The 18,687-nt window shown below is 41.9% G+C and overlaps 1 protein-coding gene across 3 annotated transcripts in view; it reads left to right on the top strand.

Moving 5' to 3' along the window:
- Window positions 1–18,687, top strand: part of ap4b1 (adaptor related protein complex 4 subunit beta 1) — a 67,056-nt gene that overhangs the window by 6,576 nt on the left and 41,793 nt on the right. For all 3 annotated transcript variants that reach the window (XR_013807239.1, XM_079675776.1, XM_079675775.1), the window contains exons 5-8: window positions 363–446; window positions 3,024–3,127; window positions 15,097–15,304; window positions 15,652–15,966. Coding sequence is in view for 2 of the 3 variants with exons in the window: in XM_079675776.1 (XP_079531902.1) it covers window positions 363–446; window positions 3,024–3,127; window positions 15,097–15,304; window positions 15,652–15,966 (711 nt within the window). In the remaining variant the exon portion in view is untranslated. The remainder of the gene's footprint in view (window positions 1–362; window positions 447–3,023; window positions 3,128–15,096; window positions 15,305–15,651; window positions 15,967–18,687) is intronic.

Here is an 18,687-nt window from a genome sequence, read left to right as displayed (position 1 = left end):
GGAGCTCAACCTTTACCAGCTGTGATGAAAATATGAATACGTCCAAAATAAAAATGTAATCCAAATTATTCTGAATTGAGTTATTACTCATAATAAGACATTTTGCTTTTGGTACTCAAAGTATATATTGATGCCAATACTTTAATACATTTACAAAATAAAGTTTTTAATGTGAATATACTGTAACCTGGATGCAAACTGCATGTTGTTGTACTTTACGTGAAATGACAAAACATTTGAATCTAATCTAAAAATCTAGCCAGAGAAACGAGATGAGCAACATTTCAAACCTCTCATTGCGTGGGACAAAGTTTCTAATGTTCCCCTCCCCTCCTGTGACTTCCTGTCTGAACTGGGTGCAGGTGGAATTGGGCAGAGCTACAGCGACAGATGTCTGGAGATCCTCACTGGACTGCTGGGGCTCAAACAGGAACACATCACTTCCGGTAAAACACACACACACACACACACACACACACACACACACACACACACACACACACACACACACACACACACACACACACACACACACACACACACACACACACACACACACACACACACACACACACACACACACACACACACACACACGCACACGCACTCCTCACTTCCAGTCATTGTGCTGCTGCATTAGTTTGACTGAATACTAAAGCCCTTTCATTCCATCACAGTTGTCAGCACCTGTGTTTAATCCTCACAGGGGGGTTTTGGTGTTTCATCATATGTCCGTCCCACTCTCTTACATTGTTCAGAAGTAACAAATTACATTTACTCAAGTATTGTACTTAAGTACTATTTTGTAGTACTTTATTTGAGTATTTCCATTTAATCTTTCTTTATACTTTTACTCCCTTACATTTTGAAACATTTATTGTACTTTTTAATCCACTACATTTATTTAACACTAATAGTTACCAGCTACTGTTTCCATAAAAAAAACACAACATTTTGATATGATTATAACGCAGTACGTTACTACAAAATACATACAAAATGATGTTGAATTGTTTGTACATGTATTTGTAAGCAATTAAAAGAAGGAAGGAATCATTTAATATTCTATAATAGGTTTTACTTTTGATACTTTTAGCGGTCAATACTTCTATACTTCTACTCAAGTAACATTTTGAATTCAGGACTTTCACCTGTAATGAAGTATTGTCAGACCGAAGTATTTCTACTTTTACTTAAGTAAAGTATTTAAGTACTTCTTCCACCGCTGCTCTCATGAACAGGAAATCTTTCAGGGGATTTCTTTGAATTTGGCCACTGATTAGATTTTATTGATGACTCAAATAGTTTTTTGTTTTTAGCCATTGCTCAATAATTCGTATGCTATTTATTAAAATTGTACACAAATGTCTAATAGTATATATATACAGTAGGGCTGGGCGATATGGTCTCAAAATGATATCGCGATATTTACTGACTATATCGCGATTTACGATATATATCGCGATATTCTGAAATGTCCTCTAAAAAAAAAAAAAACCTGATGTTTACAGTCACGCCAGTATGATGATTCTAGTAGTCCCGTATGTCTGCATTAAAAAAAATCGACTAATAATGAAGAAAATTAACACATTTGTTGCAATAGTAATTTATGCACTAACTACATTACTACTTGTACTACAACATTTGAATCATCAGTTCTTCCTCATTTTCCTCAATTGTTCATATTTGGTTTATGAAAATAATGATATTGTGGTCATTGTTCAAAAATGTCTGCTATTATTATGAGTAGTATTATTATTATTATTAGTATAATGCGCTTTCTGTCTTCCTGTCATTATCAGGAATTAGACATGTAATGGCTATGTATTAGATTAGATTATAACCTTCATTCTCCTAAACTGCTGGGACATTTCCCTATAGCCAATACCTTTTATATTTTCTACTCTTCACTTACTTGTCAGCATAGGTCGGCATTGATGTACAGAGCCGACAGAAGACCTTGTTTATATTGGCATCATATTGAGAGGTGCAGTGACGCGTCCTAAACCAGGAAGGAAGCTGCTGGTTCCCTCGACAAAAAAGCAATGGGATTTCTCCACAGGGTTTTGGAAAATAGCTGGAAATAAGGCCTGTGGAAAACAAACCTGTTTGATAAATGCACGTTTTTTTCAGCCGGATAATGTCCACATGTCTACCCTACTTTTATAATTTTCGAATCATAAATCTAATCGATAGATTATAAAAGGGTTTTAGGACGCGTCGCTGCACCACTAGAAGCCAACTCCATCGATCAAGCTGGCTGAAACTTTCTCTCCCTCTTCTTCTCATGCTACCTGTCACTCTCCTTTAACTCCTCCGGTGACTTTCTTTTATTTGAAGATAGTTTTTTGCCCGGCGCTCACGGGCAAACGGGAGCCTGCTCGCGCTGGCTCTGCAGCAAACAGCTGCTGCGGAGACAGCGCGAGCAGGCTCCCGTTTGCCTTTCACCCAACAACGACAACCGCCTCGCGAAACGCTATGTTGTAGCGTTAATAAACGAAACAATTTAACAAAATTGCTTGTCAAAGTACCTATACCACTGGACAATTTTTTTTTTTTTAAGCAATATTTTTAGTGGCCCAAGCGGGCAAGTGGAAAGTACGTTATGCTGGCCCGGGGTGTCTAAATAGTGCTTCCGAGCCAGCGGGCCATTTATAATGTCGAGCCCTGCTCTCTGTCACTGTGCATGTGTGTAATGTTTGTGTGCAAGTTAGACGGGGCCTGCGTGTGTGCCTGCGTGTGTATGACTGTGTCTATGAGGGAGAAAGGAAAGCTCATTTTGGCCGCGGCGGGAAATTGATTTGACAACATAATACTCGATGTTCACGATGTGGTTATTTACGACATCGCATGGAGTGCAATCCACGATGTATCGTGTAAACTCGATATATCGCCCAGCCCTAATATACAGTTATGACATATTTGATAGACATGGTTTCAACCGGAGAGCAACATTCAACCACAAGTGGTAATTCCTGTTCCTAGACAAACTGTCCCTCTTTGTGTCCCTGTGTCTCTGGCAGCCGTGGTGCAGACCATGCGAGACCTGGTGTGGGTGTGTCCTCAGTGCAGCGACACGGTGTGTGAGGCTCTGGAGGGCTGCGAGGACACGCTGCTGGACAGTCAGGTCAGACCCATCTGGCATGCTACCATTTAATCCCGTCACCACATCACCCCAATTCTGGCCTCACTACACTGGCTTCCAATTTGGTTCCGCATTGATTTTAAACTCCTTTTATTTGTTTTTAAAGCACTAAATGGGCTGGCTCCGGCCTATATAGCTGAACTCCTCCATCGCTACACCCCAGCCAGAGCTTTAAGGTCGGCTGACCAGCTGCTGCTGGTAGTGCCCAAGACCAGGCTCAAAACCAGCTGGCCCCAGGCTCTGGAACACTCTGTCCCTCCATGTGAGGTCGGCCCAGACCCTAGGGGTTTTTAAATCAACACTAAAGACTCACTTCTTCTCCCTGGCCTTCTATCAGAGCGGAGCACGACTCATGACATTTCACTGTGTTTGATTTTTATATTTGCTGTTGTAATTTATTGTCTGCTGTTTGCGACTATAGTAATGTGTTATTTATTATTTGCATGTACAGCACTTTGGCTCAATCAAAAATCGTTTTTAAAATGTGCTATATAAATAAAACCTGATTTGATTTGATGTAATGAAAGATTCACATCCATTAGCTAAGGGAAGTAGTAAAACCAAAAAGTTAAAACACTACTAGTCCGACAATCAAAATGTCGTAAAAGGTATTCAAAGAATAGAATATCTTATTATGCATAATAGTTTATTTTTACAGTGTGATTTTAACACATATCCATCCATCCATCTTCTCCCGCTTATCCGTGGTCGGGTCGCGGAGGTAGCAGTTCCAGCAGAGAGCCCCAAACTTTTCTTTTCCCTGGCCACATCAACCAGCTCTGACTGGGGGATCCCAAGGCGCTCCCAGGCCAGAGAAGAGATATAATCCGTCATACGCCTTCTCCAAGTCTACAAAACAGGATCCTTGCGAGAGTAAAAAGCTGATCCGTCGTTCCACGACCAGGACGGAATCCGCATTGTTCCTCCTCAATCTGAGGTTCGACAATCGGCCTGACCCTCCTTTCGAGTACCTTAGAGTAAACTTTCCCGGGTAGGCTGAGTAGTGTGATGCCTCTGTAATTGGCACACACCCTCTGATCCCCCTTTTTAAAAAGGGGAACCACCACCCCGGTCTGCCACTCCTTCGGTACTGTTTCCGACTTCCACGCAACGTTGATGAGACGTGTCAACCATGACAGTCCCTCAACACCCAGAGCCTTCAGCATTTCTGGGCGGATCTCATCCACCCCCGGGGCTTTGCCACTGTGAAGTTGTTTGACGACCTCAGTGACCTCCCCCCGAGAGATTGGTGTCGATCCCCCGTCATACTCCAGCTCTGCCTCTAACATAGAGGGCGGAGTTGTCGGGTTCAGGAGTTCCTCAAAGTGCTCCTTCCAACGCCCTAACACTCCATCAGTTGAGGTCAACAACGTCCCATCCTTACTGTACACCGCTTGGATGGTTCCCTGCTTCCCCCTCCTGAGGTGTCGGACAGTTTTCCAGAACAACTTTGGTGCCGCCCGAAAGTCTTTTTCCATGTCTTCTCCGAACTTCTCCCACACCCGCTGCTTTGCCTCGGCCACGGCTGAGGCTGCTGCCCTTCGGGCCTGTCGGTACCTTGCAACTGCCTCTGGAGTCCCCCGGGATAACAAATCCCTGAAGGCCTCCTTCTTCAGTCGGACGGCTTCCCTGACCACCGGTGTCCACCAGGAGGTTCAAGGGTTACCGCCCCTTGAGGCACCTAGGACCTTGAGACCACAGCTCCCCGCCGCGTCGCCTTTTCGGGCTGTGCCCGGCCGGGCTCCGTGGCAAGCCCGGCCACCAGACGCTCGCCGACGAGTCCTCCTTCTGGGCCTGGCTCCAGAAGGGGACCCCGGGCTTCCTCCGGGCCGGGTATCCTCACTTCGTGTGTCGTCTTTCATGAGGTCTTGTGAACCAATCTTAGTCTGGCCCCTTGCCTGAGACCAATTTGCCATGGGAGACCCTACCAGGAACACAAGTTTCCAGACAACACAACCCCCAGGTTCATCAGGGCACACAAACCTCTCTACCACGGTAAGGTGCTGGTCCTTCAGAGAGGTTTAACACATATATGAAAGGTAAAAGGCCATGAAAATCTATTTTCTTAAAGGTTTGTATTTAGGTCTCTACTGGGACATGTCTCCAGGCTTCAATGTTCAAAAAGCTTTTGTCTGAAACCAGAGCCCAGTCTGCTCTGATTGGTTAGCTGGCCGGCTCTGTTGTGATTGGTCATTCGCTTAGAGATGTCCCGCCCCTTAGCCTATAACGTACAATGTGTTGGAGAGCTAGATTTCTGTCTGGTGTTTAGTTTGAGCTCTTGTCACTGCTTTAATGAGCCTCAGTTGGATAAAGCTTATGTTCGGCATTCTCAGTCTGTAATCATTTATATACGTCATCAATCACAGCAGGGACTGAGCCCTGGTACAGGGGCAGTTTTGTCCTCATTTCAGCATTTCTTACTCAGTTTGTTTGCATGCAACCTATACCCTAATCAGGGGAGTGAGAAGTACTCAGATCTTGTACTTGAGTCAAAGCAGAAGTACCAGAGTGTAGGAATACTCTGTTACAAGTAAAAGCCCTGCAATCAAAATGTGACTCAAGTAAAAGTACAAAAGTAATAACATCAATGCATACTTAAAGTACCAAAAGTAAAAGTAGTCATTGTGGTGATTGGTTTATTTCAGCGATGCTAACACAATACACTTTTTGTCACATCAGCTGATCTCTCCTCATGGCCCGCTAGCTGTCGGGTGTTTGTGCACAGCCCTGCCTCTGTAAATGGAAAACAAATAAAGTGTCCTTTCAATAGTAATCCAGCCTGGAAGGCTGTAAAGAGAAAGGTAAAGGGAGTGAGAGGATAAATCTGACACATGCTCTGCAGAAGCCATGCTGGGACGGGGTATTTCTATGGGTTTAAGTTTAATCATTAATCACCTTTGTCCAGATATGGTGATGCCACACGTAAAAAGCAACTGTTGTACTGCTTTGTTAGTATTGAATTTCATAATTGGTGGAATTATGAGAGACTGGGCCCAGGGCTTGGGAGTTTTAAAGGGCATGTGTCGCTTTCCGTTAGTCTGCTTCTTTTGAGATGGGTTAGTCACACGGCATCGATGCTGCCTGTTGAAAGCTAAAACCAGTATATTAGTTTGTTGTTTTTTATGTTTGTCAAGCATGGTTGGCTACCTTTAAGCTTATATGTTAATATGACTTAAGTAAAATATATTAGATTTTCTACACCATCACTAGCCTGGCTACTGTTTGGTTGAACTGCATGGACTTTCTGACCCATTTTCAAAAGAATAACCAAACTAAGGTGTGTCAGACAAGTGACATAAAATAAATCCTGTTATATTTTAATTACCTGGCCCTATAAGCAATTAATTGACTTATCGTACGATAAATAAAAATGCGGGCGGGGCTCACACACAGCCAGGTAGGACACTCCGCGTGTAGCAGCCAAATGAATAATATAGAGACAAGCAGGAGACAACATGTGGCTTACTCGAGGGGAATTTGAAGTTAAATGGAGTTGGTTGCAAAACCTAATTCCACATCTCCAGTGTGGGAATATTTTGGCTTTAAGCCAAATAAACGAGGCGAACCTACGGACTTGAATGAGCCGGTGTGTCACATTTGTTTTAAAAAGGTAGCAACAAAAACTAGCAATACGACCAACCTTAAACTGCACCTTAAAGGCCATGTAATGCATCTAACACAGGTGTTTTTTAACATGTAGTTTAGATATCACCAGAATAAAAATAAATAAAAATGTTTAAAGTTTGGTCATAATTAAATGACATATACGTTAAAAACCGATGTTGGTTCCGAAGTTTGCCGAGTACGCCCCCGATCACTCCCGAACGAGCGGTGACGTCACACGTGGCAAATATTGCCATTTGATCAAATCAGTCCAAATGACAAGAAACGCGATAACTTCAGACAGCGACAGTGACAGCGATCATTCAAGCTCAGATTCGGTGGGTTATCTGGATTCAGTTACAGAAGTAGAGAGTGAACCAGCTAGCCTTTCACTTCAAGGCATCTTGCCTTATCAGTACGAGCCTCCTGCCCGGCAATCGAACAACGAGGCAGAAACTTGTGAAAGAGAAGCGGATTCCGCAGCCGGCGAGACTCGAGTCGGCAATACTGAATGGTAAATTCTGTTTTATTTAATTTGACCTGCACTAAATGTCGATCTTAATTTGTCATCTGTTCCTCACACGTCCGGCAGATATTGTTTTTTTTTATGTTATGTACAATATTCAGGTGTACATGTCAATGCTGTGAAAGCATGCCCACTGCAGATGAATGTGTATGCTGCAGAGAGATCTGGCAGGTGATGGAACAAATAGACAGTTTGCAACCTACTGACCAGATAGAAGACACCGACGAGAAACCAAGGTGCATTATTAGCCACCCAGGCTTTAGAGAAGGCTGTCTCAGTGTTTGGACACTGAAAATAGCGTATCTTCAATACAAACAACAACACAGAGCAGTTGATGGCCCACTACACCAGTAAGTAAATATTGATTGACCCAACTGCCTATTGCAGCTTTGCTTTCATATAATACTTTTAGTCGCTACAGATATGGTACACTTTTAAAGATACCATTAAACTCTTTCAAGCAGTCAAAAACAGCTTGGCTTTTATTTTTTCTGTGTATGCAAGTTCAATGTATGCTTGGGAAAAGAAACAACTACACATGTGAGGAAATATATAAGAGGTCTATGATTTTGTCAAGCAGTCATGTACAACCTCATATTTATTTTGTACAAGTAAAATAGAAATATCATTTTATAAGCCAATTTGTAACCATTGCTACATAATAGTACTACATAACATTTTATTTTTCTCCAAATATATTTATAATCTGTATACTTTTTTTTCATTAGGAAGTATCGATATACAGCTTATCGACAGTTTGTACGTTGGTGCTGGGGTGTACTCGGCCCAAAAATCAGAGTCCCGCTGCCTGCATGTGCTGTAACCGAGATACGGAAGACTTACCCTGAACCGGGAGGCCGCTATCAGGGATTTCAATGGCCAAATCTGTAATTTGACATAAGTCATGCAGCTGAACTGGTTAAAATGGTTTCGCATGATGTAAATAATTTACAAAGTACATCATTTACAATATTATTTTTCCAAAGAAACATGTAAATATAACAACATTTTCCAAATCACAAGTTTGTAAGATTGTATTAATTTACTGTTTGATAAATAAAAAAGGGTTCTTTTGTTAATTTTTCACTTGTAACATTTGATCTTTATTGCAGTGTACATTAGTCTATTTTGGTATATGTGCGAGCCCACAAATAATTAAAAGATATTCAGACGTAATTCATTTTTGGCCTTACTTATTTCACTTCAACTTTTATATATTTCAGTCACTAGGCAAGTTCACTGTACTCTGGTGACATTTAGCTCAAGCTGGCATAACACCTGTAGTAACTTAATTCTGACCCGAGTTTTGTGCACAATCTTCCAGCACCCATGATCAATGTTTATAGCAATCAGGAAACATTCACAGCTCACAACTACACATCGCTTCCCCATCATGAATTGTTAGATAAAAAAAGTTTAGCGAGGTCCGGTTACACATATATTGAGTGAAAATAGCGGAAGGATACAAAACAAACAATCCAGACGAGGCTGGTGTTTGCCACGTGTGACGTCACACAGCTGGGTTAATGGCTGGCAAGCTTTTCGCTACCGGAGCGGAATAACACGGGAAAGTGGCACACATTTCATGTTATTTGGGGGGTATTTATGGAAAGAATCATTGATGTTGATATGTCAAATGAAACAGTGGAAAGTGATGAAGCGATTTATTAACACAGAATAACGTTTATTTTGGACATTTCATGGACTTTAAACACAACCACCCCATTCCGTTTTCCCAGCTGGGAGCAAACACGGCAGCTGGAGATGGAGAGCCCCCACCTTCCCGACAGTTTGCAATCAAAGATGCATTTGCCCGACAATGCAAACATGTTGGTGTTCCTTTGCTCGAAATCTTTGAAATACAGATTTTGATATGATATGTATTTATTTATTTATATATACAGTGGGGCAAAAAAGTATTTAGTCAGCCACCAATTGTGCAAGTTCTCCCACTTAAAAAGATGAGAGAGGCCTGTCATTTTCATCCTAGGTATACGTCAACTATGAGAGACAAGGGAATCCAGGAAATCACATTGTAGGATTTTTAATGAATTAATTGGTAAATTCCTCGGTAAAATAAGTATTTGGTCACCTACAAACAAACAAGATTTTTGGCTCTCACAGACCTGTAACTTCTTCTTTAAGAGCCTCCTCTGTCCTCCACTTGTTAACTGTATTAATGGCACCTGTTTGAACTCGTTATCAGTATAAAAGACACCTATCCACAACCTCAAACAGTCACACTCCAAACTCCACTATGGCCAAGACCAAAGAGCTGTCAAATAGACCCTCCAGAAAAACGCGGGCAAAAATCCTTGATTATGCGGGCTAAAATCTTGATTATGCAATTAAACATGCAGGGTTTTTATGTGATTTTATGTGGTGAAATTGCGGGAAGTTGCAAAACATGCGGAAAGTTGCGAAAAATAATAGATTTTTTTTTTAATATTGGGCTGTCTTATTTATTCTCTCTCACACACAACCTGCCACTAACGTTAAACCCCTTTCCTATTCAATTAAACACATGCAATGTTTATTTATTGTAAAAGCAATGGTGCTATTTTAATCACACTCTCTCTCTCTCACACACACACACACACACACACACACACTCACACACACACACACACACACACACACACACACACACACACACACACACACACACACACACACACACACACACACACTTCTCCGCCTCATTCTGTTTTCATTTACTCGTTCGTTATCTGACCAGCTTCAATCTTGTTGGCTACTCACTTCGTTTCTTGTAGCCCTCGAAAGGGTTTTGGAGGTTGATGCCTCTGTGAACATGAGTTGTTTGGCTTTCTTGTCCACAGCAGCAGAAAGCATTTTCGAATGTTTGAATGAATCAAAGTGGGTCGTCACCGTCGATTTTCTCTAAGAAGTATGCTCCAACACACAGTTGCACGGGGTGCAGAATAGTTTCCCCCCACTTTTGTGAAAGACATCGGGGTACTGCTTTGCCCGGTCTTTAGCAGAAATGTTCGTCGTGTGAGTTCCACACGTTCACTCTACGGCAGGCCTGGAATTTCGTCATTTTAGGGGCAAGGCCACTTGGCCTTTTGAGTTGTCAATTTTTTAAGGGCACAAAGGCCAAAAGCCAGGGCACCAAGGCCATAAATTAAAACAATGATTTAACATACGATATGAAGTGACTACGATTGTATATGCATTTACAATACTTTTATATATATTTATTAAGCATCATCTTATCTTTGACAGCTAACAACACAGCGCTAACTGCCTAGCACTAGATAATAATAAAAAAAGAACACAACTGCAACATAACTTATCCAAGTAGTAACAAAAACACTTCAACATATTATAATTATGCATTACCATACGAGCAAGAAATAGTAATGTTATCCATAAAATTACACTTAAAGCTGGACAAATGAAAAACTTACCGGCAAACAGGATCATCACAAAACCTTACCTCACCTCAGCCTTTTCTTGAGCGGAGAATCAGCTAGCTAGGTCCTAGACCGTCCTACGCACACGGACGCGTGAGGGGGTGGGCGGAGATAGGTCCTAGACTGATGTCAACTGTCATCATAGACCAGGGGTGGGGAACCTTTTTTCTCTCAAGGGCCATTTCAATTTTTACAACATCCTTCGAGGGCCGTACAAATTATTGAACTCAACGTCTGCTTAAAAAACTCAAATCACAGCCCATTCATTTCGCGTTTCTTTCATGCTGTGCAAAGAAAAAGCAACCTCTTAATCCAGATATTTGACCATGACCCACGCATTCATGCACCGTGGCATGACCACCAAAACAGAAAGATATGGATCCAAGATGTGTGCAAATGTATTTAGTTTCATATCCATGTGGACATGATTTAAGTGTGTGTGGGGGGGGTGGGATCTAACCTCATCTAGGGGGGTTTGGGGGCATGCACCACCAGGAAGATTTTTTTTTAATGTTGAAGTTAAAAGCATCAATCTGGTGCACTTTGAGAGCAACATGAAGAGATCTATGGATACATCTCTCAACACCCATATGAAACAGAACAGTAAGCAGATCTTTTTCTTTATGGATATTTTACAAATCACTTCCCTTTTAAACTGTATTCTTGTTTATTAATAACAACTTTTTTTTACTGTCATATTAGTATTGTATACCTGTTTACTTTATTCTCTTATTTTTCTATAACTATAATGATCATATAAAGATGTGCCTTTACCTCACTGGTTGGAGAAAAAGCTTCTTATATTCGTTAGCATAGCTAGCTAACCAGATGCTAATAACAACAAAGTTATTGACTGTATGATCAGTATGACAGATGAACAGATCGCCACTGGGCTTTCAACTAAAGACACAGCCACGCAAAAACTGCTGCATGTGTACAGCTCCTTATGGGTACTGCAATTTCTGAAGTCCCGGCCCGGAGCCGCGTTCTGGTGCTCTCCGTTAGAACTACACTCCTGTCAGACGAGACATATACCACGTGATGACACGTTAGGCTCGTGTTGTGTTCAAGGACCCTGACCTTGGCCAGGAAAAACAAGCTTGTTTGATTATTTTGCGGTCTAGATTTCTTGAATCTTTTTCTTTTTTGCGTGTGTTTATAAATTACCTCGAGGGCCGTACCAAATGGTCTCGAGGGCCGTACCAAATGGTCTCGAGGGCCGTATACGGCCCGGAGGCCGGAGGTTCCCCACCCCTGTCATAGACCGTCCGAGCGGTGCATTCCAGGCTCAAATCAAGTGTACCGCTGATTTTGTTTTCGTCCTTCAAAATATGCTGGTGTTGAAGCCGTGTCAGAAAAGAGGCAGACTGCTAAACCACAAAACTTAGTCAGAGAGGGCATCAAGGCCACTGTGGCCTTATGGCAGATATCATTTTTAAGGGCACAAGGCCAAAGTGGGAGGGCCATGGCCCTCGTGGCCCTCGTGAAATTCCTGCCCTGCTCTACGGTGTTGTTTACCTTCTGTGATGCGCGAGCTGATTATGTCACGTCATCATCATCATCACTACTTCTCGTCAAGACGAGTTAACTTTTTTTCCCCTCAACTTTGTGTGGAAAAATGCGGGGATTATGCGGCCTTTTGATAAATATGCGGCCTTTTAAAAATCTGCGCCATTTTGCTGATTATGAGGTAAATTCTGCGATCGCAGGATCGCGTTTTTCTGGAGGGTCTAGTCAAAGGACACCAGAAACAAAATTGTAGACCTGCACCAGGCTGGGAAGACTGAATCTGCAATAGGTAAGCAGCTTGGTGTGAAGAAGTCAACTGTGGGAGCAATTATTAGAAAATGGAAGACATACAAGACCACTGAGAATCTCCCTCGATCTGGGGCTCCACGCAAGATCTCACCCCGTGGGGTCAAAATGATCACAAGAAAGGTGAGCAAAAATCCCAGAACCACACGGGGGGACCTAGTCAATGACCTGCAGAGAGCTGGGACCAAAGTAACAAAGGCTACCATCAGTAACACACTACGCCGCCAGGAACTCAAATCCTGCAGTGCCAGACGTGTCCCCCTGCTTAAGCCAGTACATGTCCAGGCCTGAAGTTTGCTAGAGAGCATTTAGATGATCCAGAAGAGGATTGGGAGAATGTCATATGGTCAGATGAAACCAAAATAGAACTTTTTGGTAAAAACTCAACTAGACGTGTTTGGAGGAGAAAGCATGCTGAGTTGCATCCAAAGAACACCATACCTACTGTGAAACATGGGGGTGGAAACATCATGCTTTGGGGCTGTTTTTCTGCAAAGGGACCAGGAAGACTGATCTGTGTAAAGGAAAGAATGAATGGTGCCATGTATCGTGAGATTTTGAGTGACAATCTCCTTCCATCAGCAAGGGCATTGAAGATGAAACGTGGCTGGGTCTTTCCGCATGTCAATGATCCCAAACACAACGCCCAGGCTACGAAGGAGTGGCTTCGTAAGAAGCATTTCAAGGTCCTGGAGTGGCCTACCCAGTCTCCAGATCTCAACCCCATAGAAAATCTTTGGAGGGAGTTGAAAGTCTGTGTTGCCCAGCGACAGCCCCAAAGCATCACTGCTCTAGAGGAGATCTGCATGGAGGCCAAAATACCAGCAACAGTGTGCGAAAACCTTGTGAAGACTTGAAGACAGAAAACGTTTGACCTCTGTCATTGCTAACAAAGGGTATATAACAAAGTATTGAGATCAACTTTTGTTATTGACCAAATATTTATTTTCCACCACAATTTGCAAATAAATTCTTTAAAAATCAGACAATGTGATTTTCCGGATTTTTTTTTCTCATTTTGTCTCTCATAGTTGAGGTATACCTTGACCTATTACAGGCCTCTCTCATCTTTTTAAGTGGGAGAACTTGCACTTGGTGGCTGACTAAATACTTTTTTGCCCCACTATATATATATATATATATATATATATATATATATATATATATATATATATATATATATATATTTATTTATTGATAGTCTATTCAATTTATTGTTTTGGTTGTGTGTGATTTTAATGAATTTTTTATAATTGTATTTATTTGTTTTATTTATTATATATAATTTATACATTTGAATATTATTTCACATATCATTTGCAATTTTGAATGTTCAATAAAAAGTTATGTTTGAAAGGATGTACTTTAATTATTATTATATATTATCATTATGTCAGTGGTCAAAAACGGTCCTACGGTGCCGACAATATTATCGTTTATCGCAATAATTTTCGGGAAAATATAACGTCCAACAAAATTAATTATCGTGACAGGCCTACCTGGCCCTAACCTGGTTGCAATATAGTTCAATGAATTTATAGTTATATTTTTCTTTTTTTTGTTGTCTAAAAGATACTCCGGCTTCTTGATATAACCACTGCAATTTTTTTTTTATTTATTATGAAATGTGGGGGAATCTATTGCACAGTGAGGGCGTTATGACTTAATCAAGTGAAAGATTTTTCAATTTGATCTGGTTTAACATAATGTATTGTTACACGGCCTACTAACGAGGATGAATGCATAATATGCTTCAAAGAAATCATCACCCATATTATTTACATAAACAAAACAGCAGGGTGAAACCATTGGCTTGACAGTGGATGACTTCACCTGCGTCACACAGGGAGCCTTCAAACCTGAGCACGGATAACAGGAAACATCTCTGGTGGTCCAGGGCCGCCGGAAGTTGATAAACGCCATCTTGTGCAACTAGCCTATTGGAGTGACTTTGATGGCTATTGGACTCATTGGATTAATTCATTTGTATGCCCGCTGTATGAAGAAATTAAAGGACGGAGCGGAAGTGGAAACAATTCACAAAGGGATTAAACTGTTTAAAACACATGCTCAAAGTAAGCCGGATTTTGCCGATGTGTTTATGTGGATTCAAAAGTCGTAAATAATCTATAAAATGGAGGAGACCGATCTTATCGGAGCAACTGTGACAAATAATCCAACTGAAACCGGCATGGACAATGACTATGTTTTAATAATGCGCTTATCCAGAAAAGCCTGGTTTGGACACTTTACGGGCTGAAGAAACATTTCTATTAAAGAAAGAATTATACATTTCTGTCTTTTTATACCTATAATAGCTACTAACATGAATTTGTATTCAAAGTAATTCATCAATTATTTTTTATATTTTATTGTAATGTAGAGACAAAGCTTTTAGTGACAATCCTGTATTGTGTTACAATTACATGTAAAAAAAAAAGTCTAAATATGATATTTGGCCTCAAATAATCTGAGGCCTGCCGCCCCCCCACACTTCACGTCGTTGCCCTCGGTTAGGAACCTTCCTAGACTCCCACAACCTGAACCCTCTCCTCCTTCTCCTCCCTCAGGGCAGGCAGGCCTTGCTCTGGCTGCTGGCTGTGTATGGGGAGCGGGTCTCCAGCGCCCCCTACACGCTGGAGGTGTTCATTGATGGAGTGAGGAGCGAGACGTCTGTGGGAGTCAAGATGGAGCTGCTGACCACCACCATGAGGCTGTTTCTGTGCCGGCCTGCTGAGACGCAAGACATGCTGGGAAGACTGTTGCACTACTGCATAGGTGTGTGTGTGTGTGTGTGTGTGTGTGTGTGTGTGTGTGTGTGTGTGTGTGTGTGTGTGTGTGTGTGTGTGTGTGTGTGTGTGTGTGTGTGTGTGTGTGTGTGTGTGTGTGTGTGTGTGTGTGTGTGTGTGTGTGTGTGTGTGTGTGTGTGTGTGTGTGTGTGTGTGTGTGTGTGTGTGTGTGTGTGTGTGTGTGTGTGTGTGTGTGTGTGTGTGTGTGTGTGTGTGTGTGTGTGTGTGTGTGTGTGTGTGTGGGTGGGTGGGTGGGTGGGTGGGTGGGTGGGTGGGTGGGTGGGGTTTGGTTTGGTTTGTTTGTATGACATTGCCGACACCCGTTGTGTTTTCCAGAAGAGGAGACGGACATGTGCGTGTGTGACCAAGGGCTTCTCTACTACCGCCTGTTGCATCATGGGATAGAAGATACACAAAAGGTCCTCCAGGGACGGAGGTCAGACCCTTCCCTGGGTGTTCTGATTGGCCGCCCTGCGGAGCCCGTCAGCCAGTGGGCATGCAGCTTTAACACTCTGGACCCTCTGAAGCAGGGCCCTGCAGAGACAGAGCCCCACAGCAGAGGAAGCCCTGAACATGTGACCTTTGACTCCAAGCCTAACACCGACCTCTCAGAAACACTGGACTGTAGCCAGATTGTGAAGCTTCATTCAGGTGAGCGAACACATTCAGATGCTCTGTTAGGGATGTTAAAGAACTGAACTTTGGAACCAAGTGGATAACAACATTCTGAAAACTCTTTAACTGGAGCATAGTCTCCTGGTGAAATGGTTATGTAAATGTGTGTGTCATCCGCATAGCTATGGTAACTTATTTTATTGTTTTTCATTATCTGAGCCAGTGGTAGCATGTAGATGTTAAAGAGAAGAGGCCCCAAGATGGAGCCTTGAGGTACCCCACATGTCATCACACTTGCCAACCCTCCCGATTTTCGCGGGAGACTTCCGGTTTCCTCCCGGGGTCATATTTCTCCCGCATTTCTCCCGATTTCTGACAAAATCAGATTTACTCAGGACTGTTTCCACTCTGACTTTAATACAGCTACACCATTGTTTGGTTTCCATGGTAGCGCGTCTCTTTAGTATAGCGCGCAACTGAAAGTCTGGGAGGGTGAGGAAGATAGTCACAGAAAACAGAACAAGAATCGACAACTCTACCCTCTGCTCACTCCTTTCCTGTAAAATACAGGTCCAGCCCACACATATGCTCCATCAAGGATGGTGCTACATGCCGCAAGGCAGTGCACTTTACAACTACAATAAGCATGTTAATGTTAAGCTAATACAGCTCCGGCGATCCATTAGCACCCCGTGGTTTTGGAAATGCTCCCGATTTCTGAGGTCTCAAGGTTGGCATGTATTCATGTCATATTTGTCAACTCAGATGTGTATTTACCTATAGCAACCAAGTTTTTTCTGTCCTTTAAGTACGATTCAAACCAATTTAGAACTGTCCCACCCAGTTTTCCAGTCGGTCTATTAATATGTTGTGGTCAACAGTGTCAAACGCAGCACTGAGATCTAATAATACTAACACTGAAGTTCTGCCACTGTCTGTGTTTAAGTGGATGTCATTGAAGACCTTTACAAGAGCAGTCTCAGTGCTGTGATTTGGACGAGAGCCTGACTGGAACACATCCAAACAGTTATTTAATTGCAAGAAATTACTCAACTGTTGAAAAACAACTTTTTCAATGATTTTACCTAGAAATGGCAGGTTTGATATGGGCCTGTAATTGTTCATTACTGAAGCATCTAGATTAGGGGTCTCCAACACGTCGATCACGAGCTACTGGCAGCTCGTGGGCAGCTTTTCAGTAGCCCGCCGCTCGATTATCGATTATAGCGTAGTAACGTTGCTTCTTCATTTTTCGGCCGCGGCCGGACAATAAAGTGTTTTTATTTTAGAATTGTTTCTGTCACACAAATATAAAATTGGTCCGTGACGCAGAAATCAAGGAACAGATGTGACAGCGGCACAGCGACACCACACATGGAGCAGTCTGCTTTATCCACCAACACCAGTCCAGAACCAACAGCAGAATGACCGCTCTGAATCAGGCCGCGTCGCTGCGGCTCAGAGACACACAGCAGGGATTTGTGTTTTTGAAAAACACTCGTTATCGTCATGTAAGGTTTTTGGTGGATTTAATCAAGTCTTGGATTGCAGAGTATGAATGTCCTCTTGCTATTTTCAGTTGATAAATATGTGTGTAAAGTTTGTGAAGGCAGGAGGAAAGCTTCCGCGATCACCGTCTCCTCTGTTCCTCCAAACCCCGCCCCCTCCTGAAAAATAACTACTACTAAGAGTGACAGGCTGGTAGTAACCTTATAGAAACTTTATTATTCACTTAATCACTGATTGAGATATGATAAAGCTAACTTAATCTCATACATTCATGGGATTTATGCAACAGTAAGACAGAATGTAAGTGTGCACCCACATGCACTATTTTTGTTTTTATATGCTGTTGTAAATACTCCTGTCTGCTTTGTTCAGACTCAAGTCATGTTAGTGATGCCACATTCAGGACATTCAGTGTCCGTATTTTAACAGAAGACCATTGCTAGAAGCTGCAGCTAGACTACAGAAGCATTAGTTTTTTGTTTTTGAGGATGGAAAAATTTCACACACAGATATAGGGAGGCTAGACCTATACAATTGATTTATTATGGTCTATAATTTAATGTCAAGACAAAGAAGAAGAAAAATATGGCTGCACTGTTCAGTGTCAATCCTGTGGAGATGGAGGTGGAGGTTATAAATCTCCAGAATCATGTTCAGCTTAAGTCTCAGCAAAACTCACAACATTTCTGGAGCCTTGTAGACCCAGAAAACTATAAGAACATTTACCAAGCAGCACTGAAAATGTCTGCTTTATTTGGCTCTACATACCTTTTGTGAAGCAGCTTTTTCTAACATGAATGTCATGAAATCTAAATACAGAACAAGACCGACTGATGAACATGTAAATGACTCTATTAGAGTGAACCTAAGTGGGTACACTTCAGCATACATGGTGGACTCCATGCAGTGCCAGTCATCTCACTAACTGTAAAAAAAGAGTGAATGCACATATGTTATACACGTGCCATAAGATGCTTGCAAGGTGGTGATTAAGGCGATGTATTTATTACTATGTGGGCCATAATAAGAAGTGAAAACATTGTCTTTTTCTCTTGGACATTTATGTGAATTTTCAGTGATGTACTTACTATGTTGTCCATATTAATATGTGAGAAATTTTCTTGGACCTTGATGTGAAGTTAAGATTTTTGACAAGCTTTGGGTATTGCAATTTCACACGTGTACAAAAATAGCTTAATTCAACTGATGAGTGCTATGTGAATAAATGTAAGCGATGCGATGCAAGTA

This window comes from Notothenia rossii, assembly GCF_949606895.1.
Source record: "Notothenia rossii genome assembly, chromosome: 4".
In the NCBI taxonomy this organism is placed as follows: Eukaryota; Metazoa; Chordata; class Actinopteri; order Perciformes; family Nototheniidae; genus Notothenia; species Notothenia rossii.
Note: the sequence above shows the minus strand (reverse complement) of the source record. Positions and strands in the feature narration are given on the sequence as shown.